The following is a 21,858-nucleotide window of genomic DNA, read 5'->3' on the forward strand; positions in this document are numbered from 1 at the left end:
TTTCAGATTTTTTATGCTTTTCAATCAATGAAAAATCTTGGTCGCAACTTAAAAATGAATAGCCTCGAATAGGAAATACATGTGTGATAGTTTCAAACATGTGTAAACCATGGACAAGCAAGTAGGTACAAAAATTTCATAGGAACATAGTTTTCATTTTGTCCGGGCATCCGTCGCTTATTAGGATAGGATTCTTTGTCGTCACCTCATTAGATCGTAAATATTGGAACAATAATTAATCTACTTTATTTTGTTCCTTTCTTCCAATGGTTTCATCGTAAGAGAACATAGTTACAGTATTATTTCCATCAATGTGCACACCAAATACGTATAACCATAGCTGCCTAGCATAGAATACTGCATTGGTACGTATATGTGGTATGGGAAGGTTTTGCATATAGTCAAAAGTTTTAATTTATATTTTCTTTTTAGTTCATAAAACTTCTCAGGTTTCCGTAAGTGGGGTTCTTTCTCAATATTTAATTTCCGGATGTCTTCTGGATCGTCACAACTAGCTAATAGTTTACTTTGATACCGATCACAAGTACCACATGTATCACTTCTCGGTAAGCCAAATTTAAGGTTAAATTCGGTATGGAATATTTTCCAATATATTTTATAAGAAGACTTTAGACCGGGATGTTCTGCTATGAATATTTTATTCATCTTTTTCACAGATAGCGTCTCAGGAAGGTAGTAGGTATTCGGATTTTTTCTTCTTGAATAATGAGACTGTCGGTTTTTAAAAGATTTGATATGGCTCTTAATCAAAGCCAATGTATTTTTTGCCGTTTTATTTGGTCGGTTTGAATGCTTGTCTCGTTTATCCTTTGGTGCTGATCCACCATTAAAGACATGTTTTTGTAGCCTTCGAACCCTTTCATATGTTATTCCATGAACACATACTGGTTCTTTTCTTTTTTCCAACCTTTTTTTTATAATTATAGGCAACAGAATGTTGGTCTTTGCGCGTTTGCGGAACATTACCTTGGCTTGGCGCTCATTTTCTACTTCTGTTAGTAAAACATCCCAAATTTCAGCGTTTTTTCGACTTCTTTGCTTTGGAATGTGATAAGATATTAGCCCTACAATGAAATATACTTGTTAATATTTTAATTGTTTAAATAAAGCGATTAATTTTACCTGCCAAATAACTATCTTGCTCGTTTTTAGTTTCGAAAGCATAAAAGTGATCGAAAACTCGAGATTTCTCTTCATCAATAATTTTAGAATAATATTGAAACCGTGAACACCTAAAAGGAATATAAATGTTTCACTCATCATTTTACAATTAATATGTATAACGTACCTGCAATTGGGACCCATTTGTACTTGTGCTTTTTCTATACCCTTATAATTAACATGTTTTTGTTCCTTCTCTCTTGCCTGTTTTATCTCTGTACGTCTCAGCACCTTCCTTTTTTTTAATGGCACATTGCCACTTGAACTTTGTCGTTCGAGTTCATTGTTACTTGTATTGATTATAAAACTCATTTTACTAAATTGGTTTATGGTGTTTACTTATAAAATCACACAACACAACTATTCGAAGGAATGTTAACCTATAAAAACCTACTGACAGTCAAGCGATAAAGTTTCCTGCAAAAAACACCAACAACAGTCGTTAACAACTGTGGTTTTTGCAGGAAATTGCGCTTGACATATGGGGTTTATGCGGAATCGCCTAATGGAATTCTCTTACGCAAGGAACGTAAATATTTAGTACTTCAATCCATATATGGCGTAAGTCCATTTCCGAAAAAAACTGGCATATGGGGTTTTTGCAAAAAACTGCCTCAATTTTAAATAAAATGTATATGAACTCTACTGTAAAAATTTGATATCTTTTGATCAGAGTGTCCTATTGACAAAAATCAAAATGCCTTTTAAAGGTGAAGAAAGCAGATTTTGTATGAAATTTTTTTATTTTGTAGCAAATGAATTTAATTTCTATAAAGTTGTTAAATACCATTGTTGTTTACCATTTTTTACGATTCTCATGAGATCAATAATATTTATCACTTCCATTAACTGGTCACTATGGGATTTTCATTATTAGATGCCAATCTTTAAAATATATAGCCTGAAATTTTGGTATTGAGTTTTGGCAACAAATGTGAGGCATTTGAAATTTGTCTAAAAAATGCTAAATTTAAACTTTCACATTACAAACGATCTAGAACCTTTAAAACTGCTACTTTTTAATTACAAGAGTACGTTTCTCAAAGAGACACAACTTCAGCTACAAATTGTCTCTAATACAGTTTTTGTGGAAGTAGTTCCCGTGTTGGGTAAACTCCGGTATAATGAATATTCTTTGTTATATTATTATAAAGTAATGCTCAAAGGACTTTTGTACTTTTTATTAGAATCTAATTTTACATATAAAAATTTGCATCAACAGCCTGTCATTAATTGCACACATAATTTAAACACATTTATTCATTTAGTTAAAAATCCATAACAGAAATACTTTAGACCATTATGTAACACACATTATTTAATATTGACTCTTGCAACCAATGTGTCAATATAAAAAAACGGAAAGTATTTTATTTATAGTGGTCTGACGTATGGATTAGCAGAGAACTTTTTACCCTGCCCTGGTATATTCATGTAGTTTACTGTATCGCAGTGACAGTTAAATCGAATCGAAAATAGAACGGATTGCACTTTTTCCACCGCTGCAAGCGTTTAGGCTACATTTGCATATACATTTTTTTTAAACACCGAGATATATTTTTGCATTAAAAAATCGCTTCACTAAAATCGCAAGTGGAGTCCTAACCTAATGTTAATTACATACTTCCCGTTTTTTTATATAAATGATTATTATATCCGCGGTATTTACGTACAACCTTGGGTGAGTCATATCGTCGACGAAATTCAATAAGTTATTTTTTATCTGGCACAAACTAAAAATAGAGGAAACTTAGTGAAAGTTAAAGAAAGATAATAAAATGTCGGTTGACCTCAACATGGGACATAATCACTCAGAATAAGAAATGGACCTTGAAAATTAACAGGTCATGAAAATTCGATATTTTTTTATAGAGTTTTTGCTGAATTATGATCAGGAGAAAATATGTTGCGTTGTTTGTACTGAAAAGTTATTATTACTGATCTGATACATGCGATTTTTAAAGGTCCAAAAAGGTTAAAATTATGCAATATGAAGTGGCAAAATAAACCAAAATATCCCGAAAGTGGGGGAGAACGGGGAAATGACGGTAACTGAAGGGAGAAATACTGTGAGTGATGTGTTAAATCATATTTTATTTAGGTTTCCAGTGAAATCTGTTTGTTTGTTATTTGGCTATGTTAAATTCTAATTGGGTTCATAAAGCGATAATAATTTCATGTTTTATGATAAAAATCAAAACAGCTCATTGACTGGTATTAGCCTTTGATGTCGGGTAATGGCAGTCACTGTATGGGGAAACGGCGGTCTTTTATCAGAATAGCTCAATAAGAACAATGATACATTAAATATCGTTTATTATTCTTCTTCTTCCTTTGCCCTATCCGTTTCGGACGTTGACTATTAACAAGGCTATTTTTACTTTGTTTACGGCACCTCTGAACAGTTCGGTCGATGTTAGTCCGAACCATTGTCGCAGGTTATGCATGCATGAGTGTCGTCTTCTTTCCGGTCCTCTCCTACTGTCGATTCTTCCATGGATTATTAACTGTAGCAGCCGGTACTTAGTATGCCTCATGACATGTCCGAAGTACTCAAGCTTCCGTTTCTTTACGGTGAAGATTATTTCTTTGCTTTTGCCTATTCTCTGCATTACTTCCACGTTAGTGATGTGGTCTGTCCAGGATATCCGAAGAATACGGCGATATATCCACAGCTCAAAGGATTCTAGTTTCTTCAGGGTGGCTTCCGTTGTGGTCCATGCCTCTGCTCCATAGAACAAGACCGGGAAGACATAGCACTTGACCAGTCTTAATTTTAGTTCCATTGAGATTTTGCTTGTGAACCACTTTTTCATATTGTTGAACGCGTTTCGCGCTTTTTCAATTCGTGATCTTATTTCTGTTGACTGGTCCCATTTTGTGTTGACTGTAGTTCCAAGGTATGTGTATGTCTTCACTTGTTCTATTTTTCGGTTGTTTAATGTCAATTGCATTACATATTAACAAATAACAAAAATAAATTAACATAGCAAATCATTCGAACATTATTTTACCATAGCTCAGCTTTTCAAACTTACTTATAAAGTTTACCCACAATGTCATGTTTACTAATGAAACTCATGTCATCTACTTCTGAGAAAACAAATCTGTGCCCTTGACCCCTATATGCACGCATAAACTTTACAGAAATAGAGTTCTTCCTCAGTTTAACCACTTAAGTCGGAAAATTTTTTTTGCTTTTTCATTTGAAACTGTCACAAGAAGAAAACCACCTACGTTAATTTGTTGCGATAGATCTTCCAGGCCCAAACTCTTTGGGTAGATTATCTTCAAGTTTAAAGTCATCGATGGGCGCTGAGTCCCTGTCTCCAGATTCCTGTCATAAATCGCCCTCATTTGGACAGTAAACCTCAGAATCAGATGAATCAAATAGTTTTCTTTTAACATAATTCCCAACTTTAAGAACACATTTTTTCAAATTTTGTTTTCGTTCTTTCAGTTTTAACAGCTCTTCACGTTTTCTTTCTTTTGTTCTAGCTCGTCTTTGAATGGTGTTAACGTCAAAATTTGCGAGTGCATCTTTCTGGCGTTATTTGGTCTGGTTATTTGGTCCGTAATTCGGTTGGATGGTTTTTCATGAAAAGATCACATTCCCTGTTATAGGCCTTCTTGAGAGGTCCAAAGTAAACGACATCGAAAGGCTGTAGGCGATGAGATGAATGGAGAGGCAGCGACAGCATCGTTATGAAGTTTTCTTTGTGATACTCATAAGCTTGTAGGGTGATATGGCTACCAATATGGTTGCCTAAAATTATTAAAACTGGTTCATTTTCTCTAGGGTTGGCATACTTTTTAAAATGTTTTAACCACTGAATAAACAGTTCCTCATTAGTCCAGCTGTTTTTGGAACATTTGTAAAGAGATCTAGGTGGTCCATTTCATTCCAGAAGTGGTGTCATTCGTAGAAGTCCCTGTAGCGTTGAATCCACTTCTTCTTCTTCTTTAAGTTCCATCTTCTATCGAAGATTGGAAATCATCATAGCTATGCGGACTCTGTTGACTGCCGCTCTAAAATGTTCTGCACTACTGAATTCAAACCAGTCCCTTAAGTTCTTAAGCCAGAATATTCTTCGTCTTCCCACATTTCGCTTTCCTCGGATTTTGCCTTGCATAATAAGTTGTAATAATGCGTATTTTTGCCCTCTCATCACATGTCCTAAGTACTCAAGTTTTCGTCTTTTGATAGTTAATATTATGTCCGCCTCATTTCCTATCCTTCTAGTTACTTCCACGTTTGACATTCTTTGAATCCATGATATTCGTAAGATTCTTCTGTAACACCAAAATTCAAAGGCGGCCAACTTATTCAGATGGACTTGTTTTAGTGTCCACGCTTCCAAGCCATAAAGAAGAGTAGAGAACACGTAACATCGAAGCATTCTCAGGCGTAGTTCTAACCTTATATCCCGACAACAAAGAAAAGTTTCTTTGTTGAATCCACAAATAACTGTAATGGTTTGTACCCTTTCACCATACAGCTCCTATCTCTTTTGTCCTTCTTCTTCTTATCGTCTTATGGTGCCTATCCGTTACGGATGTTGGACATTAACATGGCTATTCTTTGTTGACTTTGTTGACTGCTGCCCTGAAAAGTCCGGTAGTGGTTAAGTTAAACGATTTTCGCAGGTTATGCAGCCAGGATATTCTTCTTCGTCCTGGACCTCTTTTCCCATGCACTTTACCTTGAAGTATGGTCCGAAGTAGGTCATATCGTTGTTTATTGCGCATTATATGGCCCAGGTATTCTAGTTTGCGACGTTTTATGGTTACGACTAGTTCGCGCTCTTTACCCATTCTATGTAGTACTTCTTCGTTGGTAACTCTGTCTATCCAGGAAATCCTCAACATGCGTCTATAGCACCAGATCTCAAATGCTTCGAGTCTCTTCGATGATGCTTCAGTTAAGGTCCATGACTCCACTCCATATACAAGAACGGAGAATACGTAGCATTTTAGTAAACGAACTTTTATGTCCAATTTTATATCTTTTGCCCTATTGCTGATAAAATGTTGTTGGTGTCTTGAACGGTTGTAATGGCTGTTTCGTCCATATTATAAATATTGTTGGGTGTAAATTAAAATTTTTCCATCACATTTTCAACGTTTTCAAAAAATGTTTTCACCTGGGTCTTTTTGAAGCCTTTTATTCGGTTAAGACTAGTTTCTTCAGGTTTCCGTATTGAAATGAATGGATTTCTTTTTAAAAATCCTTATAGCCAATCTTTACCAGCTACCCTGCTTGTCGTGTTAAATCTGTGGTGAATATTCAGTTTTTCTGCAAATTCGAACGAAACTTTTCTGAACTGTAGAGGTGTCAACCCGTAGTACATATTCGCCGAAGTCTTCAAGTATTTCACTATGCTGGCTTTTTGGTCAGAAGTGAAGACAGCTTTTCTTGCTAGTCTTCCAATATAATCTATCGAAACAAGAAATCTTTATGTTAGAAAATATGAATGCTGTAATGAACATTTGCTTTTAGTGAATAATCTTCTAAGGAAGCAAGTCATATCGTATGGAGTTATAAATAACACAGGTCTGTTAAAATAAATAAAATCTATATTTTTCAAAGAGAAATAAAAAGATAAGAGGCTATGCAAAAACCAAACGTTTGATAATAGTGCAGGTGTATCAGGTTAAAATAGATCATTAAATTTGTTAGAATTAATATTCTTGTATTTTCAAATAAGCCGCCAAGTAAATATGACCATTTCCACAAAATAAAACTAAATGTATGACAATAGCAAAAGATCCGCTCAGATGTAAGTTAGTGGTTGAGAACAACCCCATAGAACAGGTGATGCAATTCAGATATCTGGGCATAGATATATCAAGCAGACACGACCCAGTAATGGACCTAAGGATCAACAAAGCATCCGCATTGTCGGGGTGTCTGCGGGAGATAGTCTGGTCAAATCCGTATAGGTATGCGCACAGATAGTAAAATTAGAATCTATAAAACTTGCATACGACCGATCATGACATATGGCATAGAAGTGCGCAAAGATACCAACAAAACGAAACAGATGCTAAGGGTTGCCGAGATGAAAACCCTAAGAACAATAGTGGGCAAAACAAGAAGAGACAGGGTGAGAAATACAAACGTTGCAGTGCAAAATTCAGGATATTGTAAGATGGGGAAGGCAGCGTAAGAGGATGTGGTACAATCATGTAAGACGAATGGATGAGAATAGACTCCCAAAAATTGCCCTAGAAAATAACCCGCCCGGTTCAAGACCTCCAGGAAGACCACCTAAAAGATGGAGGGATTTCACACCTAGTTTTTTTAAGAATTTACAAGCTTAAAAATGGATAATTCCCGGGAGTTAGCTGTATACCATATAGTTAAAGAAGTTGTGTTCCCGCTGGCAATCCAATTTCATCAGCATCATCATCAACAGCTATTCCATCCATTGTCTGATGTAAACCTCCCTTACGTGTGTCCGTTCATTTCTGTTGTTGTTTTTTACATACATTCGCTTGATGTCATCAGTTTATCTGGTTTGAGGTCTACCTCTACTCCTCTTGGTTTCCATTCAATAACTTGCTTCGTCCAACGGTTGTCTTCCATGTGTACGTTCTTCCTATGTGTCCTGCCCAGTTCCATTTTAACATGGCAATCTTCTGGATTACATATGTAACTTTTGTTCGTCTTCTTATTTCTTCATTGGACTTGCGATGGCTGAGCTTAATGTTCAGCATTCTCTGTTCCGTAGCTCATTGAGTCACTTGCGGTTTGTGGCCATATTGCTGTTAAAAGCCCATGTTTCAGTTCTATATGTTAGTATCGGCAACATGTACTGATCGGAAGTTTTTGCCTTTAAAGTGTTTGGTAAGTTTGATTTAAATACTGTTTGTAATCTGCCGAATGCTGCATATGCTAAGGAACATCTATTTAAATCAGCCTTTAAATTGAGCTTTGTTAATTCGATTTTTTGTCCTAAGTATATATACGACTCAACCTTTTCTATATTATTATTGCCCACAGTTATATCCTCAGATATACTCGTATTTGTTAACAATGTAGTTTTAGCTAAAATTATTTTTAGTACTATTTCTTTTGATTTTGTATTTAGCTGTTAACACATCATCTCAGGTGATTCCTGAGACTGAGTTTTCGCTGACTATCTTCACTCCTTTATTTGCCCATTCTAAAGTTCAGAATATATCTTCTACAGCTAAAGTAAATAGCTTGAGTGAATCTCCTTGTCTAACCCCTTCCTGTTTTTACTTGCGATATTGCGTTGTCATATATACACTTAATAATTTTTATATATTATGGAGTCAAATGCCTTCTCATAATCTACCATAGCTATCCAGAGTGTTATGTTCTTCTTCTTCTTCAAGTGCCATCTTCGTTCCGAAGGTTGGCGATCATCAGGGCTATACGTATTTTCGAAACTGCTGACCGAAACAATTCGTTGCTGCTACAGCTATACCATTCCCGTAGATTCTTTAGCCAGGAGTTTCGTCTTCTTCCTATGGACCTTTTTCCTGCTATTTTCCCTTGCATAATTATTCGAAGCAGTTCATATCTTTCGCCTCTTGTAATGTGTCCCAAGTATTGCAGTTTTCGTTTTTTGATCGTAAGTATGACTTCCTTTTCTTTATTCATTCTTCTCAAGACCTCGACATTTGTGACTCTCTCGGTCCATGATATTCTCAGGATTCTGCGATACATCCACAGTTCAAAAGCCTCTAATATTTTGGTATCAATCTTTTTCAAGTACTTAACATCTCATCAGGCGAAGTTTCATTTCAAGGCTCAAATCTCTTCCGCAGAACACTCTCTTCATTTTAGTGAATATGGATCTGGCTTTTTCTATTCTTATTTTGATTTCTGCTGAGCTATCGTTGTCTTCATTTATAAAAGTGCCTAAATATTTGTATTTGCTAACTCGATCGATAATTTTATTGTGTAAATATAAATTTTGGACATTTTGTGTTGATTTCGATATTACCATAAATTTAGTTTTCTTTATGTTCAAAGATAGTCCATATTCTTCGCTGCAGTCTGCTATCTTATTCACCAATGTCTGTAGCTCTTCAAGTGTTTCTGCGATCAGAACGGTGTCGTCGGCAAATCTCAGATTGTTTAATCTAACACCATTTATTTTAATACCTACGGATTGCTCAGAGAGTGTTCTATTCATTACGTCTTCGGAATAGAGATTAAACAGGGTTTGTGACAGTATACACCCTTGTCTCACACCTCGCTTTATTTCAATTTCTTCAGTGGTATTATTCTCTACTCTCACTACTGCTTTCTGATTGTAGTACATATTTGCTATTAGTCGGATGTCTCGTTTATCTAAATTCTTTTCTGTCAGGAGTCTGATTAGGTGATCATGCCGCACTTTATCAAAGGCCTTGTTGTAATCTATGAAACACATGAATACATCTTGATTTATATCAAGACATCTTTGAGACATAACGTTCAGTGCAAACAACGCCTCTCTTGTCCATTTCCAGTTTTCTGTGTACTCTAGAGTGTATAATTTTCTGAAATATTTTCAGTACATGGCTCATCAGACTGATTGTACGGTAATCACTGCATTGTTTGGCATTCATCTTTTTTGGTATAGTAACAAAGGTGGATAAAAGCCATTCTTGTGGTATTTTTCCTGATGTATAAATGCTATTGAAAAGTTTAACTAAAATGTGTATCGAGTCTTTTTCTATTAGTTTAAAGATTTCCGTTGGTATTTCATCTGGACCTGGGGCTTTACCATTTTTCATTCTTTTTAGTGCGTACATTACTTCTTCTTCCGTTATTTCTGGACCTTCGTCTCCTTGTATGTTACTTAGCTCAGATTGTTGTCTATCATCTGCAAAGAGTTCTTCAATATAGTTTTTCCATGTCTTCAACTGTTCTTCTAGTTCTGTTATTATGTTTCCGTTGACATTATACAGAGTATTTGGCTGCTTACGTTTTTGTGTACCTGCAAGTTCTTTCACTTTTTTATGTACATTAAAAATATCATAATATCATCTTTTGCCTGCAATTGCTCTATTTCTTCACATTTTCTTTTTCTTTTTTTTTCTTTGTTATGTTATGTGTGTTATGTTGTATTCGTTTAATTTTCATTTGCAGGTAACCAATTAGACTTACTCAAAGTTTGAGAGATAAAAACCGCGTAATTTAAAATTTAAATTGTTATTAAAATCAAAGTATTGAATTAAAATTATAGCACATGAACATTATTAAAACTTATTAAAGTATTAAATACTATAAAGGCACTTTAAACTGTTTTATATAAAATTGGTCGGCTTCAATCGTAACATCTCTAAAAATCTAAAAGAAGAATTAAAACAGACGTTTATGTCATCATTGTCACTAAATCTTATCAAAACAAAATATTTGTCTTACAAAATCTCCAATTTTGGTAATTACAGGATTATTCGTCTTAACGCTATTTTATTTTTATTTTTAAGGTAACAACCAGAACTTCAAATGGCTTCAAGATTTAAAAAGATCGCAGTAAGCGGCATAACAGGAACTATAGGAGCTGGAATTGCGACGTATTATCTTCTACGAGATGACGGCAAACAACCAGTAAGTGGGGCTTTCAATAACATTTTTATTAATTTAACATTAAAAGATTGTTAATATGTGTATACTCACCTACACACAACCAAACTTATATGAAATCACCATGTATTTCAAACTAATATTTGTTACTTTTGAAAAAACTTGTTATTGTTGCAAAGAATAAAGGTTTTTATTGAAATTAAACAAACCGATAAAAGAATCAAATAACACAGCTCGGTACGTTATAGGTTATTTGCTTTAGTTGTAAATTGAACGAAAATAAATAAACTAAATTTTGCATTCAAAAATGAAAATATACCTTTTGTGGGTTCAACAGATGTGCAAGGGGAAAAGTTTTTTTTGAGCAAAGACTGGCAGGACTGTCTCAGAGAGACATAGCCTCTGGATTAACCGAGGTAGTTATTGAAAAGAAAAATTTATGTAATAAATTAGCTTGTAGAGCGAGAATGCGCTCTGCCTGTTGGTACGCTGAAGAGATGAGTTACTATCAAGTGTAAAGCCCGAGATTAGCACAATGGCATACCAGTATCTATCAAGCACCAGCTACTGTCCCCAAACTGGCAAGAGTGGCAAGTGTGTACGTTAACTGGCATGCTAGCTAATCACAAAGAATTTGATTTTTCTTGCTAGTAGCATGCTGTCAGAAGCAATGCGCATTGCGTGGGCGTGGGGAGTGTCACGGGTATGTGTGAACGCGTTCTACCGCTACGGGTATGCCAGTAGCTATCAGAGAATTGTCACTTTTGTTGTGTTGGTGATAAAAATTAATTTCCACAAGGAAACTAAGTTCCTGTAGTTGGCTGTATACCATATAATAAAAAATTTTCCAATAAAATCCTTTATAAAAAGGTATATAAAAAAACCCAGTCGGGCTATGTTAAAAAGACAAAACGTTTTCGGAATAAGTATTCCATCATCAGTGTCCTAAAATATTTAACCACTTATTTAAAAAAAACATGAAATGATTTAAATTTTGACTAAGGTTAATGTGAAATGTGGTTAATACTTACAATATATTACATGAATGTAGCCACTAAATATGAGGGTAAAAACCCTTTAAAAATTAATATGTGAAGTTTAGTTTACATTATGTCGTGTTTACAAATAGGATGGTAAAGTTACCGTTGGATTGGTACATGGCGACATATGACTCTACATAAAGTTGCAAGTCCTGAGACGGTATGTCTACGAGGACTTTATTAAAGCAACTGATTGAAATGACAATCTCAACAGGTTATGACGGAAGTCATGACAGAGCAGTCAGTGTAACTGTATGTGTCTATTTAAGACAGAAGCCACCGTTAATATATGAAGTAATATATTTAAATTGGTAAAGTTGAAATAAAATTAAAAAATTATAACAGTATCAGCCATCAATGTTGTTTTAAGTTATGTATATGAGATGAAATTGTGATGAGAAAATTATGTGATTATAGTTAGGCAACCAACTAATATAAGGCCCTTTATGTTTCAATAACATTTGGTACCTGGAAAATGGAAACTAGACACAGGTGGAAAGTTTGGTTCTTGAGAAGTATAGGAATTAATATATTTAATGTGAGATTGTTATTCAATGAATGAAATAAAACTATTGTAATATAAAGTTCATGTAAAAATTGACTTATAACTCAATTATATTAGGCCCTGTATGTCAAAAAACAACATTTAGTAGTGTGGTAAATGTAAAACTTCTTGAGTTACAAGTTCATGAATATAAAAATCTGATTAGGTGTTAACAGACTGAGTGATGTAGTTATATTTTGTGTGTTGACAAGTATATGAAATGGACAAACATTGATGGTTGGGAGTGGTTTTGTAATATATTGATCGTAATGTACTCAACTTATAACTTGAGAAAAGGCCCTATCTGTTATAAAGCAACACTAGGTACATAGGAAATAAAAGATTAAGTTATAAGTTGGTAAGTTGAATGAACTGTTGGTCTATATTGACTATAATAGTAAAATAAAATTGTTGTAGGTGGCTCTGTTAAATTTGAGTAAAGAGAATGAAAATTAAGGTGTTATTGAGAAAGTTGTGATAAGCGGATAGACTACAGAAGGCTGAGGTCCCCAGAGGACCGAAAACCAAACCCTGAGGGAGTTGTGTAGAAAAGAAAAATGAGAATTTCATAATCTGGAAGGGGGAGGGATGACGGATGATCTAATGTAAATTTGGAAGTGTCGAAAAAGAAGCATGGAAAAAATTGGGTATAGTGGTTAAGATATGAAGTTGGGTTGAAAAGAATAGAGTAGGATAGATGGAGAGTAAGATTTATTGGAAGGAAGGTTTTTAGAGTGAACTAATGAAGATGAGTATTAGGTGAACTAATCATGAATATAGATTTTTATTGTAGAAGTAAATTGGGGATGTGGGTTAGGAGAATAGTTGGCGATGGAGAGGGAGAAAATCTCGATTGAATGAAACATGACGATTAACGCAATTTGGGCTTTTTTGTTTTTCTTTAAGAATTTCAAGATCTTCGTATAAATCTAATTTGAGGAAATTTTTTTTGGGAGATATTGTGGATAAGTGAAACGTCTTCTGGGATATTGAGTGTGTGATTGTGTTCTTTGAGATGTTGAGAGAAAGTGGAAGTATTTTCTCTTTTTATGTGCTCTAGAGAGCGTGAAGAAAGAGATCTGCATGTTCTACCTATGTAGGTGGCATTGCAATCTGAACATTTAAGTCTATATACTCCACTCCGGTTCATGTAATTGATAGGATCTTTGGAATTAGAAATATGTTGTCCCAAATTGTTGGGTACTTTGAAAGAAACATTGGTGTTTTCAACCGAACGTTGGATGAGATTCCGAATATCTCCAGAAAGACTTTCATGATAAAATGGGAGTGAAACATAGTTGGGCTTGGTGGTAAGGTCTCTGGGGAGCGCAGTCTCCTGCACTGTCTTAAGGCGTTTTTTATGAATGAGTTTATTGATGATGTTGTGATCATATCCGTTGTTGACTGCTATTTGTCTGAGTATATTTAGTTCTTTTTTGTAGTTTAAATCTGATAGTGGAATGCTTTCTAGGCGATGGATGTAACTATGAAAAGCTGCGTATTTATGTGACATGGGATGGTTGGATGAAAATAGAATTACGTGGTCAGTCTGTGTGGGTTTCCTATAGATACTGAAGTCGAAGTGGTCATTTAATCTGGTAATGGTGAGATCAAGAAAATTAATTGACATGGAAGATTCTAGTTTCATGGTGAACTTGATATTGGGGTGAATTTGGTTGATTTTAGAAAGTAAAAGTTCAGCTGAATTGGAATTACCTGAAATGAAGACTAAACAGTCATCAACATAGCGAAACCAGTGTAGTATTTCAGGGTTTTTCATAATCTGTGTGGATTCTAAATGATCCATAAATACATCAGCTAATAGAGGGGAGAGACAGCTGCCCATGGCTAAGCCATCAGGTTGTCTATAGGATTTGTTGTTAAAAACAAAGAAATCTTGATCTAAACAAAGTTGTAATAGTTGGATAATGTAGTTAGAGGTAGATGAGGTAATGGATTTGGCTCTTAGAAGAGAGTGAACCAGATTAATTGTTTCTAGTTTGGGGACAGAGGTGAATAGATTGCTAACATCAAATGAAAGCATAGTGATGTTGGGGTGAAGATTAATGTGTTGTAAATTATTGACTAGATGACTAGTATTTTTGACTGAGAATCGAGGGGTGAAGTTCGTCATATTGTTAATTAGATTCAATATAAATTTTGATAGGATGGAGACTGGAGTGTTTATGAAACTAACAACTGGACGAATGGGAATGCCCTCCTTGTGTATCTTAGGTAAACCATACAGTCTGGGTGTCAGAGGGTTACTTGGGATTTTATAATATGGTGTAAAATGTTCAGAGAAGAAGTCTGTAAAATGTTTAATGTTATCTTTTAATTTGTTTATGAACTTTTTAGAGGGGTCTGTTGCAAGTAAAGTGAAGTTATTATTATTAAGGAAAGTTAAAACTTTATTATTATATGATGTTTGATCTAGAATCACTAGACAGTTACCTTTGTCAGCTTTGCTGATGATTAAGTTATTGGATTTGATTTTCTTCTTGATGGAATGTAGGGTCTTGAGGTGTTCATTGCGTTTGTTTTGAGACAGCTTATGAAAATTGGGTGTTGAATGAAAATTGGATGTTCAATGAAAATTTTGTATGTTGGAAGAAAAGTTGGAAGATGAGGGTGTGTTGGTATTAAGTACTGTTGAAGAATTAGAAGCATAATTTTTGTTTTTAAATTTGTTGATGGTATTGAAGCAAGAGTTTCTGATTGAAGTTTTTTTATTTAACGGGACTGAGAGGTTTTGGATAATAATATCTATCTCAATGGAGAGACTCTGAAGGTCTTTTTCTGAAACCTTACGAGGAATGGAGTATTTGAGACCTAGGTTTAGAAGATGAAGTTCATTATTGTCGAAGGTAACTGAAGAGAGATTTTTCAATCTAGGGTGAAAAGAATAAAGGGCTTTAATAAAGTCCTCGTAGACATACCGTCTCAGGACTTGCAACTTTATGTAGAGTCATATGTCGCCATGTTACCAATCCAACGGTAACTTTACCATCCTATTTGTAAACACGACATAATGTAAACTAAACTTTACATATTAATTTTTAAAGGGTTTTTACCCTCATATTTAGTGGCTACATTCATGTAATATATTGTAAGTATTAACCACATTTCACATTAACCTTAGTCAAAATTTAAATCTTTTCATGTTCTTTTTAATTAAGTGGTTAAATATTTTAGGACACTGATGATGGAATACTTATTCCGAAAACGTTTTGTCTTTTTAACATAGCCCGACGGGGTTTTTTATATACCTTTTTATAAAGGATTTTATTGGAAAAAATTAATTGTTTTATTTTTAAACTTATTAATTTAAAAAGTGTTTCATTGGGGTGATGAAAAAACCATCAAATTTATTGCTATATATAGAGAAATAGAGTGTCTTTTGAATTCTAAATCATCTCTACTTATATAAAAATAAAATAGCCCGTGACAATGCTTACACAAAAATTCAAGAGGAAATGGGTGAAGGTATTACTATAAAGGAGGTAAAGGCCAAAATAAAAAATTACTCCAAGATTTTGTCGCCTACCAATCCAATTTCTCACCCAAATTTTTCTCTTTTTTGAGTTCCGCTTCGGATTCATTATTAAATTTCTAACAATATCTGTGATCATCAACAATATTTGCTTATTGAATTCATCCCGAATACCTTCCATGGATCACCTTTTTTTGTTAGAAACTCAAAAACTTTTAATTAAAAAACAAGTACTTGGTTCTAGCCATTATGCTTCTACTGGCCACCTCCCCACCCAGTCCACCACCCGTCAGTTTGAGTCATCACAGCTAGCTGTTCTGTTCGTCCCACTGTAAACTCTTACTTAAGTTCATTCATGTCTTCTCTTTGTGTAGTTTCTACGTAACTTGAAGTACAATATGAGTTTAAAACGTAAACGAGTTGTGATTTCTTTAGAAACAAAATTAAGTGCTATAAAATGCTTGGATAAGAGTGAGTCAGTAAAGAAAGTTGCTGCTGACCTAGGTGTTGGAAAAGAGAGCGTGGGAGATTGGAGACGTAAACGAAAAGATATTGAACAATGAGTTAATAAAAGTGTGAGGCGAGGAAAATTTTACTGCAATTGATGGTTAGCTCGACAGATTCGTTTGATTTAAAATTTAGAGATCTCATTTTAGAGCATGGCCTTACGTCAGACCAAATCTTCAATTGTAACGAAACGTTGCTCCATTTCAGAATGCTTCCAACCAAAACACTGGTCAGCTCAAAGTCAAAAAACTGCGCCTAAATACAAAAAAAGCAAAGAACGAATAACCCTTTTGATGTGTAGCAACTCTTCTGGATCCTTAGAATTAAGACCTCTACTTATTGGAAAATCGCTAATACAAGGGCTTTTAAAAATATTCAAGTAAACCGCCTACCCACCATGTACAGGAATCAACGCAGTGCGTAGATGGATTGCCAAATTGTTAAAGATTGGATTTAAAGAGTTCTTTTGCTTTCTTAAGGCCTACTTAAAAAACAAAAACTGACCAAGAAAAGCTATTCTTCTTTTGGACAACGCGCCATCTCATCCAGATGCAAGTTTGTTGGCTAGCGGTGACATTCAAGCTGTTTTCTTGCCACCAAACGTCACATCTCCCATTCAACCTCTGGACCAAGGTGTTTTAGAGGCTATAAAACGAAACTTTAGTCGAAGGCTTCTTTAAGTGTTGTTGACCTAGTTGGATGACTGTGCCCTTAAAAGATCACCGTTAATGATGTGTCTTAATGGATAGCTTCAGAGTGGGATCATGTGAGAGTAACAACTTCGCAAAAGTCATGGCGAAAGCTTTTTCAAATTGAAGTGAAAGGTGATAGAAAAGATAAAGACAATAACTGTATTGGTAAAATAGTAGACCTCGGTAATCAGTTACCAATGGAATTGCCGATAAATGAGACATCAACGAGTGGATTATGCAAGATCGACAAATGGCACTGACTGATGATGCAGTCGTCGATATGATTGTTAACCCACACAATGTCACTGAGGATGACACAGATATGAGATAATCGAAAAAATATCTCACTCCGAAGGATTTAAAGCAATTGGAGCTGTCCTCGAGGCCAGAAGTTGACGCAGAAATATATCAGACTTTTTAAATCGTGAAGATGATCCAGTACGTAAATGTTTTCCTATCCATATAGTTTAACTATGTACTCTGTATACCGGTTTATATACTTCAACTGTACATAATAAACTAATTACATACATCATAACTTTTGAATTTTTCGTTTATTTTAAGCAAATACCCGATCTACGCGTTATCTGAGTTTTTCGGTATCCGAGGTATGCGCGGTCCCAATTAGCTCGGATAATCGCGAGTATACTTACTGTATACCAATATTTTTATGTATTTGGACTAATATTTGAAGTATTTTATGAGTGAGGCTTCCACGCTCCACATTTAAAATATTTTGCTGGTATGGTATCATTCAATTGCCTTCAGTTTCAGTATCGTATTTATTGTCATCAATTTTTTTCTATATTACCGTCCATACCGTAAGCTTTCAGGCATTTTTTATGCCGAGACACTTACTAGTTCGATCGTTCCTAAATTAACAACGAAAACTATGTTATTGGCATATTTTATTAATAAGAAATACTATTTTTTAATTATATCCTGTTATCCTGATTGTTATTTTTATATTCTTTATAATTTACCATCATTTATATAAATAGTAATTGTATTTTGCCTCAACTTGTTTGGGATATTTGATTTTAAGTTAGCGATGTACGTCATCATTAACATCATCATTAAATAATACCCAACTCATTCTGAAAAAGATTCCCAAAAAATTCAACATGTCATTATGTTTGTAATATGTCTGATCTTTAATGTTTCTACAATAACCTTGTGCTTTTTGTATCAATATAAATTATTTTACTATTTAAGAAACAACATTCTAAGAAACAATTATAATTTTCGTTATTCGATATTATTCTTACCTGAAATAAATTAGTAGTATTTGATTAAAATACACTGCTAAACACAGATATTCGGACAATGCTAATAATACTTAAAACAAATTTTACGAGAAGGAGAAGGAAAACGAGGACCAGGAAGGCGAAGGATTTTCTGGCGTAAGTAAAATCTACGTAGTGGTTCAACACAACAACAACAAATCTTTTTCGAGCAGCAGTTTACAAAATACAGATTGGATAGGCACTAGAAGAAGAAGCAGTATGCTTATGCAAGATAAAACCAGGCCACACATTGCAAGAATTGTGCAGCAATATCGTCAGGAGGTTGGGATTCCTTCCATGGTTTGGCCTCAACCCAATAGAACATGTTTGATACATCGTAGGAAGACGACTACGACACCTACCTAACTGTTTTCGCGATTAGTTGAAATTTGAGAATAAGAACGGTAATTTTCGGTATGAGAGATCATTGTCAAGCAGTAAGAAGTGCCAGGGGAGGCAATACTCTCTACACGTTTAATTTTCTTGAACTTTTCAATTTTTTAAAAAAATTTTAATTCCGTCATCTATTTATGATGTTAGGTAGTTGTATTACAATATATTTTTCGTAAAAAAAAGTTTTTTATTTCATATTTATATTTATCGTATGGCATACAATAAGAACACATATTTAAAAAGCGATATAAAACATTACATGGAGTATTACAAACGAACATCTAATGCATTAATATAGTCTAAAACATTTTCGGTCGCATTCAGGAACTCGTCAAAAACTCCAGGGAACCGCCTTCGGGGGCATTCTTCAACAATGTGACGGACGGTCTGTCGTTGCGCACCACAGTCACACTCCGGAGTAAGGGCTTTGCCCCATTTATGTAAGCTGTCAGCACATCTACCGCTTCTTGTTCTTATTCTGTTTAGCGTTGTCCATGTACTCCGGGTCAGTTCAAAGCCTGACGGTTTCTGATCGATACAGGCCATTTGCTGTGCTTCCTGTGGTGAGTCGCGCTCCCATTGTCTTCTCCAAGCGTTGGTGAGGTCGAAATGTTCCTGATGTAAGGAGGTGGCCCTTAACATGACAGGATATCTGGAGCGCAGTCTGTTTATTTCGATATCACGCCTATCATGGTGGATGGGTAGTTGATGGTTAGACTGGATTTTTCGATATTCTCTGAGAAGGGAGTGACTTCTTCGTAGTTTCGGCGGTGGAATGTGACTCAGGATGGGAAGCCAATAGTTGGGTGTTGGTCTAATTGTACCTGAAATCATTCGCATTGTCTGGTTTAATTGGGTGTCAATAATCTTCGTGTGTTTGCTATTGAGCCATACTGGGGAAGCATATTCAGCTGTCGAGTATACAAGTCCGATAGCAGATGATCTGAGTACGGAGGCTGAGGACCCCCATGTGGTACCACATAGCTTTTGGATTATATTATTTCGCGTTTTCAGTTTTGCTGCCGTTCTTTGTAGGTGTTCTTTAAAACTTAAAGTTATTTCAAGAGTCACTCCAAGATATTTTGGTGTTGAGTTATGAGTTAGTAGTCTGTCTTCAAAGTGAACGGACAGTTTTTTGTTGGCTTGGGCATTATTTAGATGGAAACAGCACACTTCGGTTTTCGTCGCATTAGGTCGTAGCCTCCATTTGCGAAAGTATTCTCCCATAATGGCAAGGTCATCCGTTAGTATTGTTTCTGTAACTGCCATGTTATTATGTCTTGCTGCAATGGCCCAGTCGTCAGCGTAGCCAAATTTCTGCGAATTTGTCCTAGGTAGGTCCGCGATGTATAAATTAAACAGTAAGGGTGCCAAAACAGATCCCTGTGGCAGTCCATTGCTGAGCTTCATTTGGACACTTTTTGAGTTGCCCATTGTGACTTGGAAAGGTCTGTCGGTGAGCATGCTATCAATGAGTCTAGTTATCTTTTGACACGGGATGGCACGGATTAGTTTGCAGATTAGTCCTTGTCTCCAGACGGTGTCGTATGCAGCTGATAGGTCAATGAAAGCAACGGATGTTTTTTGCTTTCTTTGAAAACCTGCTTCAATATGTGTTAGGGATAGGATCTGATCTGTGCAGCTGCGATTAGGTCTGAACCCTGCTTGCTCAATAGGTATCAATTCAAATATGTTATTACTAATTCTGTTGTAGATTAATCGTTCCAACAGTTTATAGACACAGCTCAGCAGTGCAATCGGTCGGTAGTTTTGAGGCTGATCATTTGCCTTTCCCGGTTTTAATATGGCTATAATGGAGGCCCTTTTTAGTGAGTGGGGGATTTCCCCTGATTTTATCATATCTGTATTTCTGATTTTTTATTTCAAATGTTCTAGAAGCAACCTTAAAGAACAGAAGAACAAACAATTTTTTTTCATTATTACTGAAATTATAATTTTAAATTTATGCCTTAATTTTGGCGTTCAGTATAATTGTGTTTTATTTTTCTTCTTGAAATTATTAAGAATTAATAAATTTATTCAATCTATTTGCTTAATTTGGAAAAAGTTATTTTTATTTTTCGAAATAAATAAATACATCCGAATACTTTTTTTATAGTGGCCTACAGCTGTCAGCGCTAAAGAAGCCAGTTTGAAACCAAAACGTGTGCTGCCGACGAGAGCTGATCAAATTAAATCACTTCAATCCGAAAAATTTGATATCGTTATTATTGGTGGTGGAGCCACTGGAGCAGGATGTGCTCTAGATGCTGCTACAAGAGGTAATTTTCTAATTAAGGTTGAGTTTACCGAAAGTACAAGCTGATTATATCCGCAAATGTCAAACATGTAACAAACAATTTCGGTTTAGCAGTGTTGGCATGTTTTTATAATGTATATGCTGTATGCTTCAAATATAAAGAGATAAAGCTTTATAAAAGTACATTTTGACTAGCGGACCAACTCGACATCGAGTTTTTTATATGAAATTTTTATTTTGCGAGAAAAATTAAGAGATCAATACAAACAATATAAGCAAGAATATACATAACATTCATCAATACTAATGCAAGTAAAAAGTGTATTAAATATCACGAAATATTTCGTCGAAAACAATGTTTTTTGTTACAAAGATTTGCTCTATCTTGACGTTTTATGCGCGTTTCGGGTCACTTCCGGTGTCGGATCGCAACCGGAAGTACATATTTAGATTCGTCTCGACGAGACCTTTCGATCCATATATACATTGTGGGGTCTAAAACTTAAAGTAAATTTTAACTTCCGGTCATCTCAAAACCGGAAGTGAATTTTTGTACCAAAAGTATATCTTGACAATCTCATACGTAATACTAATAATATTCTGAAAAAATATTTTAATTATCTAATATGGTTTTTCAGTAAAGTGGTGGACAAGAAAAGGGCTTAGCGTTTTAGTATATAAGACTAGCGGACCAACTCGACATCGAGTTTTTTAAATGAAATTTTTATTTTGCGAGAAAAATTAAGAGATCAATAAAAACAATATAAGCAAGAATATACATAACATTTATCAATAATAATGCAAGTAAAAGGTGTATTAAATATCACGAAATATTTTGTCGAAAACAATGTTTTTTGTTACAATGTTATCATTTAGCAGTTAATTTTGCATGCTGATCACGAATCCGGTGT

The 21,858-nt window shown here is 34.9% G+C and overlaps 1 protein-coding gene across 3 annotated transcripts in view; it reads left to right on the forward strand.

The window, feature by feature from the left end:
• The window catches only part of Gpo1 (glycerophosphate oxidase 1), a 156,058-nt gene that overhangs the window by 60,904 nt on the left and 73,296 nt on the right, over window positions 1–21,858 (forward strand). For all 3 annotated transcript variants that reach the window (XM_072543155.1, XM_072543152.1, XM_072543153.1), the window contains exons 2-3: window positions 10,636–10,756; window positions 20,807–20,969. In XM_072543155.1, coding sequence (XP_072399256.1) covers window positions 10,655–10,756; window positions 20,807–20,969 — 265 coding nt within the window. In that variant the 5' untranslated portion in view covers window positions 10,636–10,654. The remainder of the gene's footprint in view (window positions 1–10,635; window positions 10,757–20,806; window positions 20,970–21,858) is intronic.

Source organism: Diabrotica undecimpunctata, chromosome 9 (assembly GCF_040954645.1).
Source record: "Diabrotica undecimpunctata isolate CICGRU chromosome 9, icDiaUnde3, whole genome shotgun sequence".
Taxonomy (NCBI): Eukaryota; Metazoa; Arthropoda; class Insecta; order Coleoptera; family Chrysomelidae; genus Diabrotica; species Diabrotica undecimpunctata.